This window comes from Drosophila miranda, assembly GCF_003369915.1.
Source record: "Drosophila miranda strain MSH22 chromosome Y unlocalized genomic scaffold, D.miranda_PacBio2.1 Contig_Y2_pilon, whole genome shotgun sequence".
NCBI lineage: Eukaryota > Metazoa > Arthropoda > Insecta > Diptera > Drosophilidae > Drosophila > Drosophila miranda.
In genome coordinates, this window is record NW_022881614.1 from 36049847 (window position 1) to 36067765 (window position 17919).

At 46.3% G+C, this 17919-nt stretch overlaps 1 protein-coding gene across 1 annotated transcript in view; it reads right to left on the bottom strand.

The window, feature by feature from the left end:
• Positions 1 to 2212: 2212 nt before the first annotated feature.
• The window catches only part of LOC117193975, a 95934-nt gene continuing 80227 nt past the window's right edge, over positions 2213 to 17919 (bottom strand). Inside the window, exons 7-10 of the mRNA XM_033398623.1 lie at positions 13592 to 13717; positions 12984 to 13207; positions 2788 to 2994; positions 2213 to 2721 (exon numbers count right to left, since the gene is read on the bottom strand). Of these exons, the coding sequence (XP_033254514.1) occupies positions 2404 to 2721; positions 2788 to 2994; positions 12984 to 13207; positions 13592 to 13717 (875 nt within the window). The 3' untranslated portion in view covers positions 2213 to 2403. The remainder of the gene's footprint in view (positions 2722 to 2787; positions 2995 to 12983; positions 13208 to 13591; positions 13718 to 17919) is intronic.

A 17919-nucleotide genomic window follows, 5' to 3' on the forward strand; every position in this document is an offset into this window, starting at 1 on the left:
AACTTCTCTCGCAAATCTGCGACTCTCAGTGTCATTATCTCTTCAACTTGCATCGTGACGATTTAAATACAAAATAATTGATATTAGCTTATATCTAAGAAAATGTAATTAAATCAACTTAAACAACCTTATTACTGCTGGCCTTTTAACAATTTTCCAGTTAACATCGATTTCGAAAACGCCTTTAAAGTCGTCACTGTTAACGATCGCTTCTCTGTTAACGCTCACCTTACTATGGGTTTACCCTTGTTAACTCTCGCTTCTGCGCAGAACTTTCCAGACTCCAAATTTGACGCACACACACCACCACATCCAGATCTCGCTTGCCTGTCGATGTCGCTGTTGCCGTCCTCTCTTTGTTGCCTTGCCTTGCTCTCGCTGTTCGCCGTTAACTCGTTGTCGCTTCCCGAATCGTCGCTGCTTCTGCTGTTACAAAATGGTCGTCTCCTTGCTGCTTGTCTCTTCTTGTAGTTGTAGTCTCCGTCCGACGCAGTGCAACACAACAACAATCAATGTTCTTTGATTCTTGCTGTTTGCTGCTGTCGTTTTGTCGCTTCTGCTTCCTTTGGAACGAACGCACTCAGATTGTCGTCTCTGTGCCGCTTGTCTCCTTGTAGCTCTAGCCTCTCAGACGCAATGCACAACAACAACAACGAAGGTTTTGATTCTTGCTGTGTTTGCTGCCGTCTGCCGTAGTTTTGTCGCTTCTGCTCTCTTTGGAACGAACGCGCTCAGATTGTCGTCTCTGTGTCGCTTGTCTCCTTGTAGCTCTAGCCTCGTGTTCGCCAAAATTTCCAAATACACGCACAAATCTCACTTGCAAATGTTGTTGTCTTGGAAATAGTTTTTGGCGAGCCCCCAATTTGTAGTAGTTTAAGTTGCTTGATGGCAACGAGTAACATTTATTTGATAAGTATGTTGGACTTAAAATTATAACAGCTCCAAGTTTTACAAGTATGTTTGTGAATAATTATATGCGTGTACGTCTGATGCGTGGCTGAACTGACAACTGACTATCTCTCTCTCTTGCTATCGGCTCTCTCAGAGCCGATTACTGCTCTATCCCGACGACACGACGAAAACACGACCGCTTCGTGTCTCTCTCTTTCCTTCGTTTCCTACATATATAGTTTGCGCATAGAATAATGAATGCTCTGGGGGCTTAGATCGTCTATGAAATAAATTACAAAAGCCTTGGCCCCAATCCGGGCTGGAATGAGGCTCAACTGAAATATTTTACAATAGCGGATAATTGAAATGTGTCTTCCTAATTTCTCTTATAATACATCCATGTTTTGTTTCTGCGGATATCTATGGGGGCTCTATGGCTACTTGCACAATCCGTTCTGGCCTTAAAGCCGCTCAAACAACATTCCATTCAATGCGATATATTTCTTAGGCTATTCCCCTATTCGGTTGAGCAATCGCTACTTTAACATTTATGTACAACTATCGCTTATGTGGAGGGTCTCTTATTACACAAATGGTTTTTGGTTTTTGGGTTTTTGTTACAAAAATATCCCTGGCTTAAGAAACGAAGAGGTTTTTGGTCCTTTCAAACTATTTTCGGCATCAAATGAATGGAGTATTGAGACAGACAAATTAGTGTTGGGGAATCGTAACGTGTGTGTTGCTCCTTAATTTTTTTTTTTTAAATATAATAACTCGTTTTTGATCGTTCGCTTAAATTTCTTTCTCAAAGTATTTTACAGTTTCGTTGCGCTGGGGCAAACAGTTCAAATGAAAGGAATTTGTTCGTGCATGGTATATTCTCCAACTTTCGTCATTTACAATTTTAAACTATAGGTTTATCCGTACTCACACATGCACATACACATACACATACACATACGCATGCAATGTATGGGCTCTAAACATTTTCAAAATATTTAACAAAATCAGTCGCTTTGCAAGAGCACTTCGATGATCTCTCCCTCCAAAAAGGAACTAAAAGTATTCGTAACAATGGCTTGATTTATCGTTCATTTTTTAGCATTTACTTTTACGCACACGCATACACATTGACACATACACCGATACAGTTACAGCTGCTACAGTTAGAGGACCCTAGGGAAATTTTGATGCTTGGCTAGATCGGCTACAGATACAGTTACAGATACAGTTACAGATAAAGATACTGATACACGTACATATTGTATAGCTATAGTATAGAGTAGAGAGTAGTAGTTGCGTGGCCTAGTCCACGTGGCAATATCGAGTAACATACAAGTACAGGCCTACGCTTAGTGGTAGTGGGTTAGATTACATAGAGCATTTGGTTGAACGAACGAGTCAGGGCCCACCAAAAACAAAGCACTTACTATGCATTCACTCCGCATTCACTCACTCACTCACTCACACACACACCCACATGCAATCACTCAATCACTCCGCCACTTAAAGTTAATGGCAACAGATCAGAGACATAGCCAGAGCCAGAGCCACAGCTAGGGCTTGTCCTACGCCTCGGCCTGTGGCGGGGGTGGCGGTGTTGCTGTTGAACACGGGAAAGTGGATCTGCTCGGGTCGGTTGAGCTCCTCCTCCTCGTCGTCGTCGATGGCATTGGACATCGTGCGGTGGCGCTTGGTGAAGTTCACATTGAAGACGGCCTCGGCCACGCCCCCCGGCGACGAGACAATGAAGTAGAAGGTGCGGGGCACCCGCTCGTGCATGCTGACGTAGGTGAGGCGCGCCTCCTTGCAGTAGGGCGTGGGCAGATCCTGCGGCAGAGGAGAGAGCGGGTTAGTTCCGTCGGGGCACTCTCTCGCGGAGAGACTCGGACTCACCTTCACGGAGTAGGCCAGAACGGTGCTGCCGTACTGGTTGCCGGGCGTGAAGACGCGATCGCCGTGCAGCCAGCGGGCGGCATGGGCCGGCGGATTGGCACAGAACTCCACGTTGAGGTGCAAGGGGGAGCCCGGATAGGCGACGGGCGCGGCGGTCAGGGCCGGAGATTCACGGAGATTCGTTAAGTAAACTTCCCTAAGCCCCGGCTCCGTCGCACTTCACACATGCTAAGCCAATTCGAGCACAACTGTACCCAAACCGAGACACCCGAACCGTGCTGCCCTCCCCTCCTGCACAACTGTACTTTTATCTCAAGTTTGTTTCGGCTCGCATCAGCTGCAATTAAAGCTTTGGCGAAAAGTTTCCTGCCACCGCCATCTCCATAGCTCCATAGCTCCACAGCTCTACAGCTCTACAGCTCCACAGCTCTAAAGCTCTTTAGCCATTGCCTTCGCCACTAACTAAAAGCGTATCGCCCGACAAATGTGCCACTTACTGCCGTGGCTTCCCTTCCCTGCCACCACCACCTTACCAAACGGCTGGCAGTGCTGGAAAAATGAAAATAAATAGAGAACAAAACATGTCGTGGTGGCCAGGGGAAAACTTTTTAAGAACGCCGAAACTTCATTAAAAAGTTTACGACAAAGCGAATTCTCGGGATCTTTTGCGGATGGGATGGGCCGTGTCTGCTGAGAGAGCGCTGGGGATTATCGTATCTGAGATGCAGTGCAGCCGCCTGACGACGTTAGCCAACACTAGCCTAGCACTGGCAATCCAATTAGTCCCATGTGCCGGCACTCTCTCTCTGTCTGTCTCTTTCTATACTCTATACTTTATCTCCGTCTTTATCTATTCTCTGTGGGTGAGAATATTTAATTATCGAGAGGCTCGAAAATTTGCAATTTTCCTCATCATTGCCTTGAGACAAAGATGGAAATACGCATAGCGAGAGAGAGGGGGAGATAAACTTGGGCCGCAATGGCGACCCAGCCAAACAAAATGGTGAAAAGTGTTAAGTGCAAATGGGTGTTGGGTGGTGGCAGGGGTGGCAGCGGTGGCAGGGGGACAGACCCCGGCACAGACACAAACAAAACGAGGTGGAACGTTGTGAGTTGCTGCGGACACCGCAACTCTACAGTTATACCCGATACTAAGTCAGTATGGCTCTCCTCCGGCAGACGCCGCTAATCTTAAACGACACGACAAAGAGTGCGTGCGAGAGAGACAGAAAATCAGTCTGAGCGTGACGTCGGGCGCTGTGTAGCCACTGCAAATTGATTTCTTGCTTTTGGCTACAAAAATGATCCGATCTGATCCAGATTCAGCAATTGTGAGGGAAATTGTGAGATATACGTTTTATAGTGAGATCTAACAGAAGTGCGGATACAAAATTTGTTTACTTTAGCCTTAATAGTCTCTGAGATTTGTGGATGCCCTAGATTTTCGTCCTTTGGGGGGCGGAAGGGGGTGTGGCGAAATTTGGAAACGAAACGGTCAAGATCCGATATCACAGGAGTGTGGATACCAAATTTGGTTGCTCTGGCTCTTATAGGTTCTGAGATCCTTGAACTCATATTTAGCAATTGGCAAAACCGACCATGAAACCTGTGTGTTAGAGAGAGACAGAGCGAGAAAGAATGAAATTGTTTTCTTGATTCTGGCTATAATAATTATACGATCTGATTGGGATTTTACGATCTAGAACATATATCGTATCTTTAAAAATGTAGATGCCACAGATTTTCGTCCTTTGTGGGGGCGGAAGTGGGCGGGGCGAAGTTTTGAAATATTTTTGTAGCAGTGACATATCACAGAAGTCTGGATCCAAAACATCGTTGCTCTAGCTCTTATAGTCTTTGAGCACTAGGCGCTGAAGGGGACGGACAGACGGACGGACGGACGGACGGACAGACGGACAGACGGACAGACAGACAGGGCTCAATCGACTCGGCTATTGATGCTGATCCAGAATATATATACTTTATGGGGTCGGAAACGATTCCTTCTGGACGTTACACACATCCACTTTTACCACAAATATAATATAAACCAATACTCATTTTGAGTATCGGGTATAAAAACCAAAACGAAGAACTCGTTCGACACTCGCAAATTTATAGCCCGAAAAACCCCTTTCCGGTGGTCGACAAGGGAACGAGCGATGGGGAGTGGGGAATGGGGACCGTTGGGGCGACTAACTGTAAAATCAATTAAAGCAAGTGAGTTCTCCCCTTCTGTCCCGGCCCCCACTCGTACTGTCTGCCAAATTATGCGTTCAACGCCATTTTGTTCGGCCGTGCCAGCCCCTCCCGCCTCTCCACCGCCCAACCAGGGGAAAAAGTGTAATTTATTTGACAGCTAAAAATGATTTTTGCATGGGCCAGGCCATGGCCCGACCCAGTCCGCCGCACACCGCCCACCGCTCTCAAAGAAATTTAAATTATATTTTCATTTGCACTCAGTGAGCCGTGTGCCAGCATTTTAGCCAAAGCCACCTGAGCTCTGACTCTGGCTGTGGCTGTGTGCCCCCAAGGTCAGTGCTCTGGTCATCTGGGACTAAGGACTAAGCAAATCACAGCAGACCAAAGATGAAAACGAAGGTTACAGGCTACAGACTACAGACTGGGGCCTCGAGATCATACGTACGTACTACGAGTATCTACATGAAAGGCCGCAGAGAAAAATCACAATTTCCGCGGGAAGAAGCTGGGCAGCTGTATTTCTCAACTAATTGGAGGACCCAAATGAAGGCGAAAATTCAATTACTTTCGGCCATTATTATTGCTGTTTTTCCCGAAAAAATACTGCGTCCTTGTCCGCCCTGTTGTTCCGCTCTGAATACTCGGTCTCTGGCCAGGCTCATTGTCTCCTTTCTCCTTTCGCCTTACTCCTTTGGCAGGAGGCAGGGCGCCGCCAAAACGTTTTCTGCTGTTACCACCGACGCCGCCTCACCTCTTGGCCAAAGCTTGCGCACAAAAGGCAGCTACGAGTACGAAAAATTAAGTTAACTTTTTTGGGCAACGGGAATTGAGTAATTTTTAGCCGTAAAACTTTATTATTTTGGAGCCCACCCCGCCCACGGTTGTTGCAACCATTGTAGAACATGCAAAGTTGTTGCTATTGTTTAAATATTTATTTTTAGCTGTTGCAGCTGTAAATGTTGCCAGCTAAACTTGCTCTCGACTGCTCAAAAGTGGCCAAAAACATGCAAATTTCATTGCGAAAGCGAAAGGAGGGCAAGGAGTTCGCCCCTCCGCCCCCTCAGGCGGCAGCCCAGCAAAGCAACATGTAATTACATTAAGACACCAACTTCAGAACTGCACAGAACACAAAACACAGAACACGGAATGGCAGAATGTCGGAATGGAGGAGGAAGGAGCACAAGGCGGCACAATGGCTCTCCTTCGAGTGTTTACCTACACTGCATCGCCGTGTAATTCAATTTGGGGCTGACCTTCTGTCGGTACAAGATCTCCATTAACGTGGCAAATAGTCCATTCACACTCCGTCATTAAAGTTGCAACGGATTCGTGCCAAGGAGTGATCGCTGGGACTCTCTCCGACTCTCACAAGTGGGCGCATCCATCGGTCTACGTTTTGATGGAAGCAAAGCCCATGCAAATGCCAACACGTGGCCGGGCATTGAGCACGGAGGAGTGGAACCCCCGAGAGGAGTGCAGGAGCCCCAGACACAGCATGGGATTGCCAAGAAAGGGGGGGGGGGGGGGGGGGGGGGGGGGTCAGGGGAACGGGAGAGCTGGGGGTGCCCCTGCGCAAGCGCTCCAATTGAAATTACGTGCTCTGGCTGGGCAGTCAAAGAGGGATCTGGGACTGGAACTGGCACTGGCACTGGATCTGCTTCTCCTTTGGGCGGTTTTAATTGAATTTATTGTCAGCGCGGGCTGCGCTGAATTATTGATGGCCGCGATGACAGGTCGACTTCCACCCAATCCCTGCCCCACCCGAACGTTGGACGTTGACATGCAATGACTGCATCTTTCAAGAGGCGATGCAGTTACTGCACCGTCAAGTGGCCCGTGTGACACCAGCAGAAGGCTGTTACGCGCGGATCCCAGGCAAAACGCAGCCCTCCTCCCGCCCAACCGACCGAGGGGCGCTGCCGCATGACGCGCGGTGCGTAGCCGAACCAAACGCGAACATGCAAGAGAGATAGATATTAGACTAACATTCGAGGAAAATTAGCACTAAACTTACTAAGAAACTAAGCATGCAATCAAAATACAAATACCACTACAGTTACTAATTAATAGAAAGGTGTGTAAGGATTAATAATTTAATAAGAGGAAGAGAATTAGTGTTGGATATAATATGGTAGAGGGAATTATAATCCGAGCATAAGACCCTAAACGGTTCATGCAAGGAATAATTCGATCTACAAAGTGGAAGGAACAACGGTATAAAATTTCTAGTCAGTCTTATAGGAATCGTGAAGTTTATGCGGCTCAACAGATCAGGGCTGTCTATGTCACCCCTGATCAAGTTGTGCATAAATATCACACCAAGCATTTTTCTACGGTTAACTAAGGATGGGAGGTTTACTAATAATAGTCTACTAGAGTAAGATGGGAGTCTTACACCCGCATCCCAGTTAAGGCCCCGCAGAGCAAAGAGTAAACAGTTTTTCGGTACTGATTCTATACGGTCCTGGTGTACTTTGTACTGAGGGCACCATACACAGGAGCCGTGTTCTAAGATCGGACGAACAAGCGAGGTATAGAGAGTCTTTGTTATATAGGGGTCGTCAAATTCCTTTGACCACCTCTTTATAAACCCAAGCACTCCCATGGCCTTATATACCATGGTAGAAATGTGTTCGAAAAACTTTAACTTGGGGTCTAACATAACACCCAGATCATCCACCAGGGTAATTCTCTCAAGAGAACCCCCAAATAGGGTGTAGGGAGCCAACAAAGGGCTAGAACGATGAAATGTCATAACTTTGCATTTCGAGGCATTAAGGTGTAACAAGTTTGCACAACACCATGACTGAAAGCTATTGAGATCGGATTGCAAGCGAGAATGAAATGAAGTGTCCTTGTACTGGACACAGAGTTTAACATCATCAGCATACATAAGTACTCGAGAGTATGTTAATACTGAAGGCAAGTCATTAAAAAAGAGTGTGAAGAGTAAGGGGCCTAGATGGCTGCCCTGTGGTACTCCCGAAGAAACCTTTACTGGTAAAGAGAGGGAGTTTTTGAAGAGGACTCTTTGAGACCTAGAACAAAGATAGCTAGAAATCCATCTCAGGAGGTTGGGCGGAAACCCTAAAAGGTCAAGTTTATGCGCTAAAAGGGAATGGTTTACAGAGTCGAATGCTTTACTAAAGTCGGTGTAAATAACATCCGTCTGTAAGTTACATTGAAAGCCTTTAATAATGAAAGAGGTAAACTCTAACAAGTTCGTGGTGGTTGATCGCCGCCTTATAAATCCATGCTGAGTTGGAGATATAAGTGACTTGCAGAGATGTTGCAAGTGCGGAGTTAAAACCTTCTCAAACAATTTGGGAATAGCGGATAACTTTGCTATACCTCATTAATTTTTTGCATCAGACTTGCTACCTTTTTTATGGAGAGGAACTATAAACGATTCCTTCGAGATTGGGGGGAAGCAAGAGGAATCAATGGACAGGGTGAATAGTTTAAGCAATGGTCCACACAGAGTCTCGGCGCAGTACCTGAGTACACAACCTGGAACCCCGTCTGGACCCGGTGAAAACACCGGCTTAACTAGTCGAAGATCATGAAGTATGGGTACGGTTGACCAGAGTAGCGTTCCTCAGAATAGGTGGTTTGGAAAAAACTGGGCAAAAAGATCGGCAATTGCCTGATCATTATTTGCCGACGTATTACAAAATGATAGCGAGGATGGGTGTGCGGAAGTTCTACGCTTACTGTTTACGAAGCAGTAAAACTGTTTAGGGTCCTGAGAAAAACGTATCCTGCAACGAGATAGGTAGTTCTTATAGCATTGAGCATTAAAAACTGAAAAGTTTGACCGAGCTATTACATAACGAGAGTGAGAAGTAGGAGAGCCCACTTCTTGAAATTTTTTATAAAGTCTTGATTTTAAGTTTTTTAGACTGGATAACTCTTTGGTAAACCAAGGGGGTTTTCCAGATCTTATCGGACAAGAAAGCGGGACACAAGAATCAAAAAATGTGCCAAGAGCATTGTAAAAAATGTTTGTGCCTTTTGTTACATCAGTGCACAAGTACAAAGCGGACCAATCAAAATCCCTAATTAGGTTATTAAGCTTCGCAAACTCGGCTTTACGAAAGCAGCGGACACGTTCAGGTAGTCTACTCGACCGATCCAATACAGTTGGTCCTATATCTAGCGACACCTCGAAAGTAGGGTGGTAGGCGTCTTCAGGTATAGTGAGCGGAAGGGCTCGGGTTAACAACACTATGGTCGGATCCGATACAAAGCTTAGATCAAGCAATCGACCCAAGGAATTTTTCACATGATTGACTTGAGACAGGGACAGGTCAAGCAAGCCGTCAACAAAGTCATGTCGTGACATGGGCACTAGGATACTAGACTCGTTTACCGAAGACCAAACAGTTCCTGGCAAGTTGAAGTCACCAAGAACTATCATACGATCTTTATCAGATAGCGAGGAATTGCTGCTCATAAATTGAAATATCCGAAGAAGGTGGGATATACGAGCAAGTAATGAATATAGCGAAAGCGGGAAGAATCAGTTTTACACACAGGAATTCCAGTTCCTGTTGAACTTGGACTGTGAAGTGTTCTGACGTGAAGTAAGAGTCCACTGCAATTATAACCCCTTCTGCACGTCGAGACGAACGGTCCTTTCTAAAAGTTGTGTACCGACCTGCCAAAACCTCGGAACTAAGAATGTCCGGCTTTGACTAGGTTTCAGTAAACACAATAACGTGGGAAGCAAATGCAACACTATACCGGAAAAGAATGCTGAGCTTACTACGCAAGCCTCTTACATTCTGATAGGTTACTAAAAGAGAAGTTAGTTTTTTGGAAAGGTGGAAGCAAGACGGGAAGCTGAGGAAGAGGAAGTTGAGGTTGAGGGTGGCACACTGGAAAGATTTGGAAGGGATATGGGGGGCCTATTCTTCTTCTTAGCCTTAAACTCCTTTACCACCAAATGCTCCGGCCAAAATTTGGTGGAGCAAATGGTGTCAAATTGAGTTGGGGAGATGCTTATCTTAAACGAGGCTATCTCCCTGGCATAAGAGAAGTTAAATTTCTCCACCTTTAAACCCACGGTTTTTATTTTGCTTTGAATAAAAGCAATTACATCATTAGATGTGAGGTCAGGGGCCAGCCGTGAAACAAAAACTTGTCGTTTTGGTGGGACTCCCACCAGTGGTTTAGTCACCACAGGTCTAGTACCTGTGGTGGCAATATCCGGAGGTCCGGAACGTCTATTTACTGGTGGGATCGGGATAGACGGGACAACTAGTGAACTTGCGGACACCACGGACACGGACGCTGCAGACGTACTTGGCTGCACATTCTCCGAGGCGATGAATTCGGCTACCGAATCTGCATCGCCAGCAGCTGTCGTTGCCTTTGGAGTGGCAAACGAGATCAACTGCTGCACACTTGGAGTGGTCGGAGTCAGTTTTTCGGCGGCGCACGGCTGAGTGACGGTTGGCACTTGCAGGTCCCGCGGAGTGACTTTTTGCGCCTCGGAGACTCATTCAGCAGTTTTAAACCGCTAAACTGAGCCTCCATGGCTAGGAGCCGATCGTATTGGTTTTTGAAACCAACGGTCAGCTCCTTAAAGCCACTCCGCGTCTGCCTCATGAAAGATACCATGTCCTTCTCCACCGCACGGCATGCCTCGCAACTGTAATGCAAGCCATTACGTTTGGCTATAGCATCACTCACGAGGCCAGAAAAGCCAGCGCATTTTGCGTGCACTACGCTGTCGCAGAACCAGCAGTGGACATTCGGCTGATCGTGGGTGATCTGCTTCTTGCAGGTTTTTTTGGCACAGACCACAGCGTATTCCATTTTATTATTATAATTTACAATTACCTGCAAAACAAACTGGTATCAGTCCAATGACACAATTACAATTTACAATTATTTGCAAAACAAATTGGTATCAGTCCAAAAAAGTCCACCTCTTCTCTGCTTATTTGTTGCATAATTTTACTTCCCACCCCCGCCCATCCCTCGCACCCGCTTAAACGAAGCGTAAAGGCAACACACAGGGGGGCCAGCACGGGTTCATTAGGAGTGCACACTGGAAAACAAAGCAAAACAAGAACAAACAAAAAAAAACTTTGATATGCATAATGAAAATATTCTCCCTCTCCCTCCCTCTCTGTCTCACTCTCTTGGCGAACTAATCAAAAATGTCAACGAAGCAAATGATTGGGGGCCGCTCTGTCCCTAATTTTCGCTTTGTCATCATCGCTTTCTGGCCCAAGCCAGCCCCATTTGACTTGATAATTAAGTGGTGGCCAGGTAATCAGAGAGCTCTGCTCTCTCTTTCCCCCGAGAGGTCCTTCAGGTGGTAGTAATCCGTTTGCAGAGCTCTCCAGCCATGTATAAGACCATAGATTACTTGTTACGGACCCTCCGCCTGTGTGCCAGTGCGAGTGTATTTATTTTAAAATGTGATTTCTTTCCGCTCATTCTTTGGGTTTCTTTTCGCACAATGCACACAAAAGAAGCGGAAACTTTTCAGACAGCCCGAGAGGAGTCTCCTTTGCTTTTAGGAGGAGTTGTTCTCTCGCTCCTGAATTTTGTTTAATTTCAGAAGCAAACACAAATAGTACACACACAGCTCCTAACTCCAGCGGAGCTCTCAGACCTCTCTCTCTCTCGCTCTCTATCTCTCTACCTAATCTACTGTGCGTCTAAGGAAGCTCCATCAGACCCGAGTGGTGCCTCTTGGCGCTGCTTTGACTGCGAATGCATGCCTGGGTATCCTTTTGCCGGCTGCCACTTGATAAATATGACTATTTCACGCTTCCTGCCGCCACCCAGCTCCCACCTCTCCCACCTCTCACTCTCTCCCTCTCCCTGTGTATCCCATGTTGCATATTTGCGTTAAGTGTTAGAGAAGCAATGCCTCGGATGGTGGATGATGGCTGGTGGATCCCATTCCTAGCTCCATTTGGTATTTTGTTTATCCAGCACTCAATTTCGCAGTTTTAATGACAAACTGTCTTACCTTGAAATTGCATGCGGGACGGGAGTCCCTCCGTACACACATATTTCTCTGTGTGCACACACACATCCCAGGACCCTGGACTTGAGCAACTTTGTTTGATTGCTTGGCTTGGCTTTTCTTGGCTTGGCCTGGCCTGTCCTGGCTGTGGGGCCGGGAAATACTCCATGTTTGGATTGCACTCAAGGGTAAGCTTGTCCAGATATGTACGCCCTGCGCTGGCTGTCTTTGTCAGCTGACACTCCTCTCCGGGCCACTGCCACTGGGAAAGAGCACTTGGCAAGTTTTATTGTCTCAATGTCCACTTGGCTTTGGCTCCAAGACAGCTTAAAGCGCCCGAGGATGAGGAGAGGACTTCAAGAAGCAGAAAAGGAGCCGAAGCAGCAGCAGCAGAAGGTGATGTTAAGTCAAAGCTAACGCATTTTCCTTAATTTCCGGGAGCATGATTTCCAATTTTTCGCCGTAACATTTTCGTACACTTGTCGTATACGTAATATCGTGCCGTATAACGAAAAGGATGAATGGATGAATGGTTGGGGAGTGCCAAAAGGCATGGAATGGAATGAAATGGAAAGGAAAGCAAGTGAAGCAAGCTGATTGGAATTGCCTTTTGCGATGTCATCAATCATGCGTCCACACGCCCAGGCAAAGATTTTTTGACAAGTGTCAATGCGACAAGAGAATGAGAGATAAGCCAGCGAGCAGCGAGAATACAAAAGAGAAGACAGTGGACAGGGGGCTGTGGGGTGGGGAAATCACATGCAAAGTAAAATGTCGAACTTCTGACAGCAAGAAAATAAAACTTTTCATTTGTTTTTCCCTCTCTCTGGCACTGGCACTGGCACTGCCATGTCCCTGTCTCTGTTCCCGAAACTGCTGTCAAAGTTTTAAATGTTTTAAACTCTTCGCACAGGTGACAGAGCAGGTGTCGGCCCGTCCGGCCACTGCAGCCGGCGGCATGGCAGCTTCATTTCCGTTCGAGGTGCCTAGATCCGAGATATACTGGTGGCGATCCTTGAGACTTACCCTTCACTGAGACGGTGACACTCTGCAGCACCTCCAGCTTCTTCTTGTTGGCCAGCGGCTGGCCCACGCACTTGTAGACGCCCGCATCCTGGTACATGACGTCCTTGAGCGAGAACTGGCCCGTCGGCTGGCTGCTCCCGTAGCCGAGGCCGCGCAGACGTGCCGAAATGGGATTCAAGTGCGACCAGCAGCCCAAAGAACCTAAAACGGAGAGACAGCGGGGGGGAAGATGAAAGTCATTTCGTAATTTAATTAATTGACTCCACCAGAGGCGGCAGGAGCCCAGGGCCGGGCGTTGGCACGCAGGCTTTAATTTCTTTAATTGATGCGTTCTCTGGTTGACCTGCTCCACGCCCCATGCCCATCATTTGTCTATTTTCGCTCTTGACCGAAAGCGGGCAAAACAAATTGCACGCATAATTAATTTTCTATTGCGCCAATTAATGGCGAGGCCGTGGCCGGGGAGCGGGAAGCGGGTATCGATTGGGCCAGAGGAAAATGTAAAATGTAATTACAAGTCGGAAGCATTTGTCTCTGCCCCTTTCCCTTTGATGCTTCTGGGGCCCATAGAGGCGGAGGTCATACCTTGCGGACACTGCAGGGTGACGGCGCCGCCGAGCTGCACTTCCAGCTGGCCCTTGGGATTATGCGAGGCGGCTGCCACGGACACATCCTGATCGTCGGGCTCCGAGGTCACATCCACCGAATCGTCTGCAAGAGGAAGAGAAAAAGCGAAATCATGACTTAAAAGTGGCAACGACATCAGCCGGGTGGGATCAGGATCAGGCTGTCGGGAAATTGTCAAATGTGACGATATTTCTATGACAGAAAAGCAGGAAAACAAGGGAAACGAGGGTGTGGAGATAATGTTTTTTATCCCCAATCGGCCGACTAATTATTTCGAATTAAATAAAACTCGGCGCAGAAATAAAATTACGATATGTTCTTTAATGCGTGACTTCCAAATTGCAAGTGTGGCTTGCCTGCCCTTTACATTGCCGCTCCGATCGCTGAGCGCAGCTTCGCTCGGCCGACGTCGGTAGGCAGACGCAAAGCGGAGATAGCGAAGAGCGAGCTGGCAGAGAGCGTTTAGCAGGGCAAGCACGCGCAAAGCTTTAACAAACAAATGAGTGACATAGACATAAGTAACAAACAAAATAAGCGGCTGAGGGCCAAGAATTAGGTGCTATTTGGCAAGCAGCAAATCGGCTGGGTTCTGCTCCGAACATTCACCCCCCGTTGGAAGGCAAAGGCTTTCAACAGATCCATCCTGAAGTGGCAGAACCGCTATTTTTCTAACGGCCCTCTTGAAGATGCTTGCTTGGGCGCAGCTGGCGGCTACGCTGGGATGATCGTCGAATGCAGCAATCGGCGCTTCTTTACGAAGGCGCCTTGTCCTTATTTATTTATTTATTAAATTAACAAATTATCTGTTAATAATGGTACTTAGTAACTAAAGGCGGAAAAAGATAAGTTAAAAGTTAGCTAAATTTAAATGATTATAAATATTGCATGCAATTAGTTTAAGAGACAGTTCAGGGGATAGGGTTTGACAGAGGGAGTTATAATTATGGCATAAAACCCTAAAAGGTTCATGATCAGCATAATTAGACCTACATATGGGTAGACGGATAGGCCTAAAAGTACGGGTAGGTCTAGATGGAACGGCCAAGTCAATCTGACCCAAGAGAGTTTGGGAGTCAACAGTCCCAAGAAGGAGCTTGTGCACGAACATTACGCCATTACATATTCTGCGATGGTGCAACGACGGCAGGTCAATAAGATTTAGCCTAGACCGGTAGGGTGGCAAGATTCTACCCGAGTCCCAGTTAAAGTTCCGAAGGGCAAAAATTGCTTTTGCACGGATTCAATAACAGCCTGCTGCTCTTTATACTGCGGGCTCCACACACAAGAACAATACTCCAATATAGGACGTACTAACGAGATGTACAGTTGTTTCGTAACGTGCGGGTCGTCAAACTCCTTGGACCAACGCTTGATGAACGCTAAAACACCCTTAGCTTTATTAAAAGTTGCAGCTATATGGGTGTTAAAACACATCTTATGATCAAAAAAGACTCCGAGGTCATTTGAACTCGAAATTCGCTCAAGGACATGATTTCCTAGAACATATGGGACAAAATGAGGAGCGCGACGGTAAAATGTCATAAGTTTGCATTTGGAAAGGTTCAGAAAAAGAAGATTAGTTGAACACCACAATAGTAGTTCACTTAGATCAAGTTGAAGGCGTGTGTGCAAATACCAATCAGAGTAAGAAAGACAGATTTTGACATCATCAGCATACATTAGTGTAGTAGTGTATGTTATAACTTGAGGAAGGTCATTCACAAATAAAATGAGGGGGAACGTTGTGAGTTGCTGCGGACACCGCAGCTCTACGGTTATACCCGATACTAAGTCAGTATGGCTCTCCTCCGGCAGACGCCGCTAATATTAAACGACACGACAAAGAGTGCGTGCGAGAGAGACAGAAAATCAGTCTGAGCGTGACGTCGGGGGCTGCGTAGCCACTGCAAATTGATTTGTTCCTATTGGCTAGAAAAATGATCTGATCTGATCCAGATTCAGCAATCTGATAGATATGGTCATTATCTATGATTCTGCGTTTTTAGTTTTCTCGAATGTGCAATATTGTGGATGCCACAGATTTTCGTCCTTTGTGGGGGCGGAAGTGGGCGGGGCGAAGTTTTGAAATATTTTTGTAGCAGTGACATATCACAGAAGTCTGGATCCAAAACAACGTTGCTCTAGCTCTTATAGTCTTTGAGCACTTGGCGCTGAAGGGGACGGACAGACGGACAGACGGACGGACGGACGGACGGACAGACAGACAGGGCTTTATCGACTCGGCTATTGATGCTGATCAAGCATATATATACTTTATGGGGTCGGAAACGATTCCTTCTGGACGTTACACACATCCACTTTTACCACAAATCTAATATACCCCAATACTCATTTTGAGTATCGGGTATAAAAATAAGCGCAACATATCATCGTTTAAAATTCTTCTCCCTGATTCTTTACTATCCAGTTCTCTAGAACCGTCAATATGGCCTGAGCATACAATTGTGCATGAGTTCCTTCTCAAAGATTCGAACTCGAATCCAAGAATGTCCTCCCAGTAATTTGGAATGAGTCCTACATCATTCCGCTTCACAAAAAAGGTTCAAGATCAAACATTGAAAACTATCGTGGTATCGCAAAGCTTTCCGCCATCCCGAAGCTTCTTGAGTTCCTGGTCACCCGGCAACTGCAACATCTTTGTTGCAGCTTGATATCTCCGTCGCAACACGGTTTTTTCAGACATCGTTCAACATCGACTAACCTTCTTGAGTTTTCTAACCTAATCCACCGTGGTTTTCAAATTGGTTTGCAGACGGATGTAGTTTTTACGGACTTCAGCAAGGCATTCGATTCTGTGAACCATGCTCTGCTTATTCACAAGCTGTCTTTATTAGGGTTCCCTATGAATCTTCTAGATTGGATTTTGTCCTATCTCTCTAACCGTACTCAACGTGTTTTGTTTTCTAACGTGTTGTCAAATACTGTTAATGTTACCTCAGGTGTGCCACAGGGAAGTCATCTGGGCCCGCTTCTGTTTATTATACCCGATACTCAAAACGAGGGGGAATGTTGTGAGTTGCTGCGTACACCGCAACTCTACAGTTATACCCGATACTAAGTCAGTATGGCTCTCCTGCGGCAGACGCCGCTAAAATTGAACCACACGACAAAGAGTGCGTGCGAGAGAGACAGAAAATCAGTCTGAGCGTGACGTCGGGCGCTGCGTGGCCACTGCAAATTGATTTCTTGCTTTTGGCTACAAAAATGATCCGATCTGATCCAGATTCAGCAATCTGATAGATATGGTCATTATCTATGGTTTTCTCGAATGTGCAATATTGTGGATGCAACAGATTTTCATCCTTTGTGGGGGCGGAAGGGGGTGGAGCGAAATTCTGAGATATACGTTTTATAGTGAGATCTAACAGAAGTGCGGATACCAAATTTGGTTACTCTAGCCTTAATAGTCTCTGAGATTTGTGGATGCCCCAGATTTTCGTCCTATGTGGGGGCGGAAGTGGGCGGGGCGAAGTTTTGAAATATTTTTGTAGCAGTGACATATCACAGAAGTCTGGATCCAAAACATCGTTGCTCTAGCTTTTATAGTCTTTGAGCACTAGGCGCTAATAGGGACGGACAGACGGACGGACGGACAGACGGACAGACGGACAGACGGACAGACGGACAGACAGACATGGCTCAATCGACTCGGCTATTGATGCTGATCAAGAATATATATACTTTATGGGGTCGGAAACGATTCCTTCTGGACGTTACACACATCCACTTTTACCAAAAATCTAATAAACCCCAATACTCATTTTGAGTATCGGGTATAAAAAGAACGGAGTGAGATCGCAGGTAAAGTAGGAGAGCAGACAGCAGAGCGAGCCAGACAATCAGCTGCAGCGGCAATAATTCAAAGCAGATGATCCAACGAAGTGCAGAAAACGAGCAGAAAACTCACCAAAACAGAGACACAAAAGAAAAGTCCACAGAGAGGCAGAGTATAGGCAATCCAGAGAGAGTGAGAGCAACAATGCGAGCAGCCCGCTTATGCTCACGAGAGAGTGTGGGCGATGCAAACGCTGATGCGCGAGAACAGTGCACACCGAAGAAGCGATAACGAAAAGCAGACTGGGCAAAAAACAATAACAAATTGCCTGCACGAGTCCGATGCGTTACGTTGCAATATTGAATTTATATTAAACACTTGTTTACAAACAAAACACTGGTGGTTAACACAAAGTAGAATCAAATTAAAGAGATGCGATAATATATCAAAACAAAGTCACAACAATGTTGTATGATATTTAGGCAAAGGG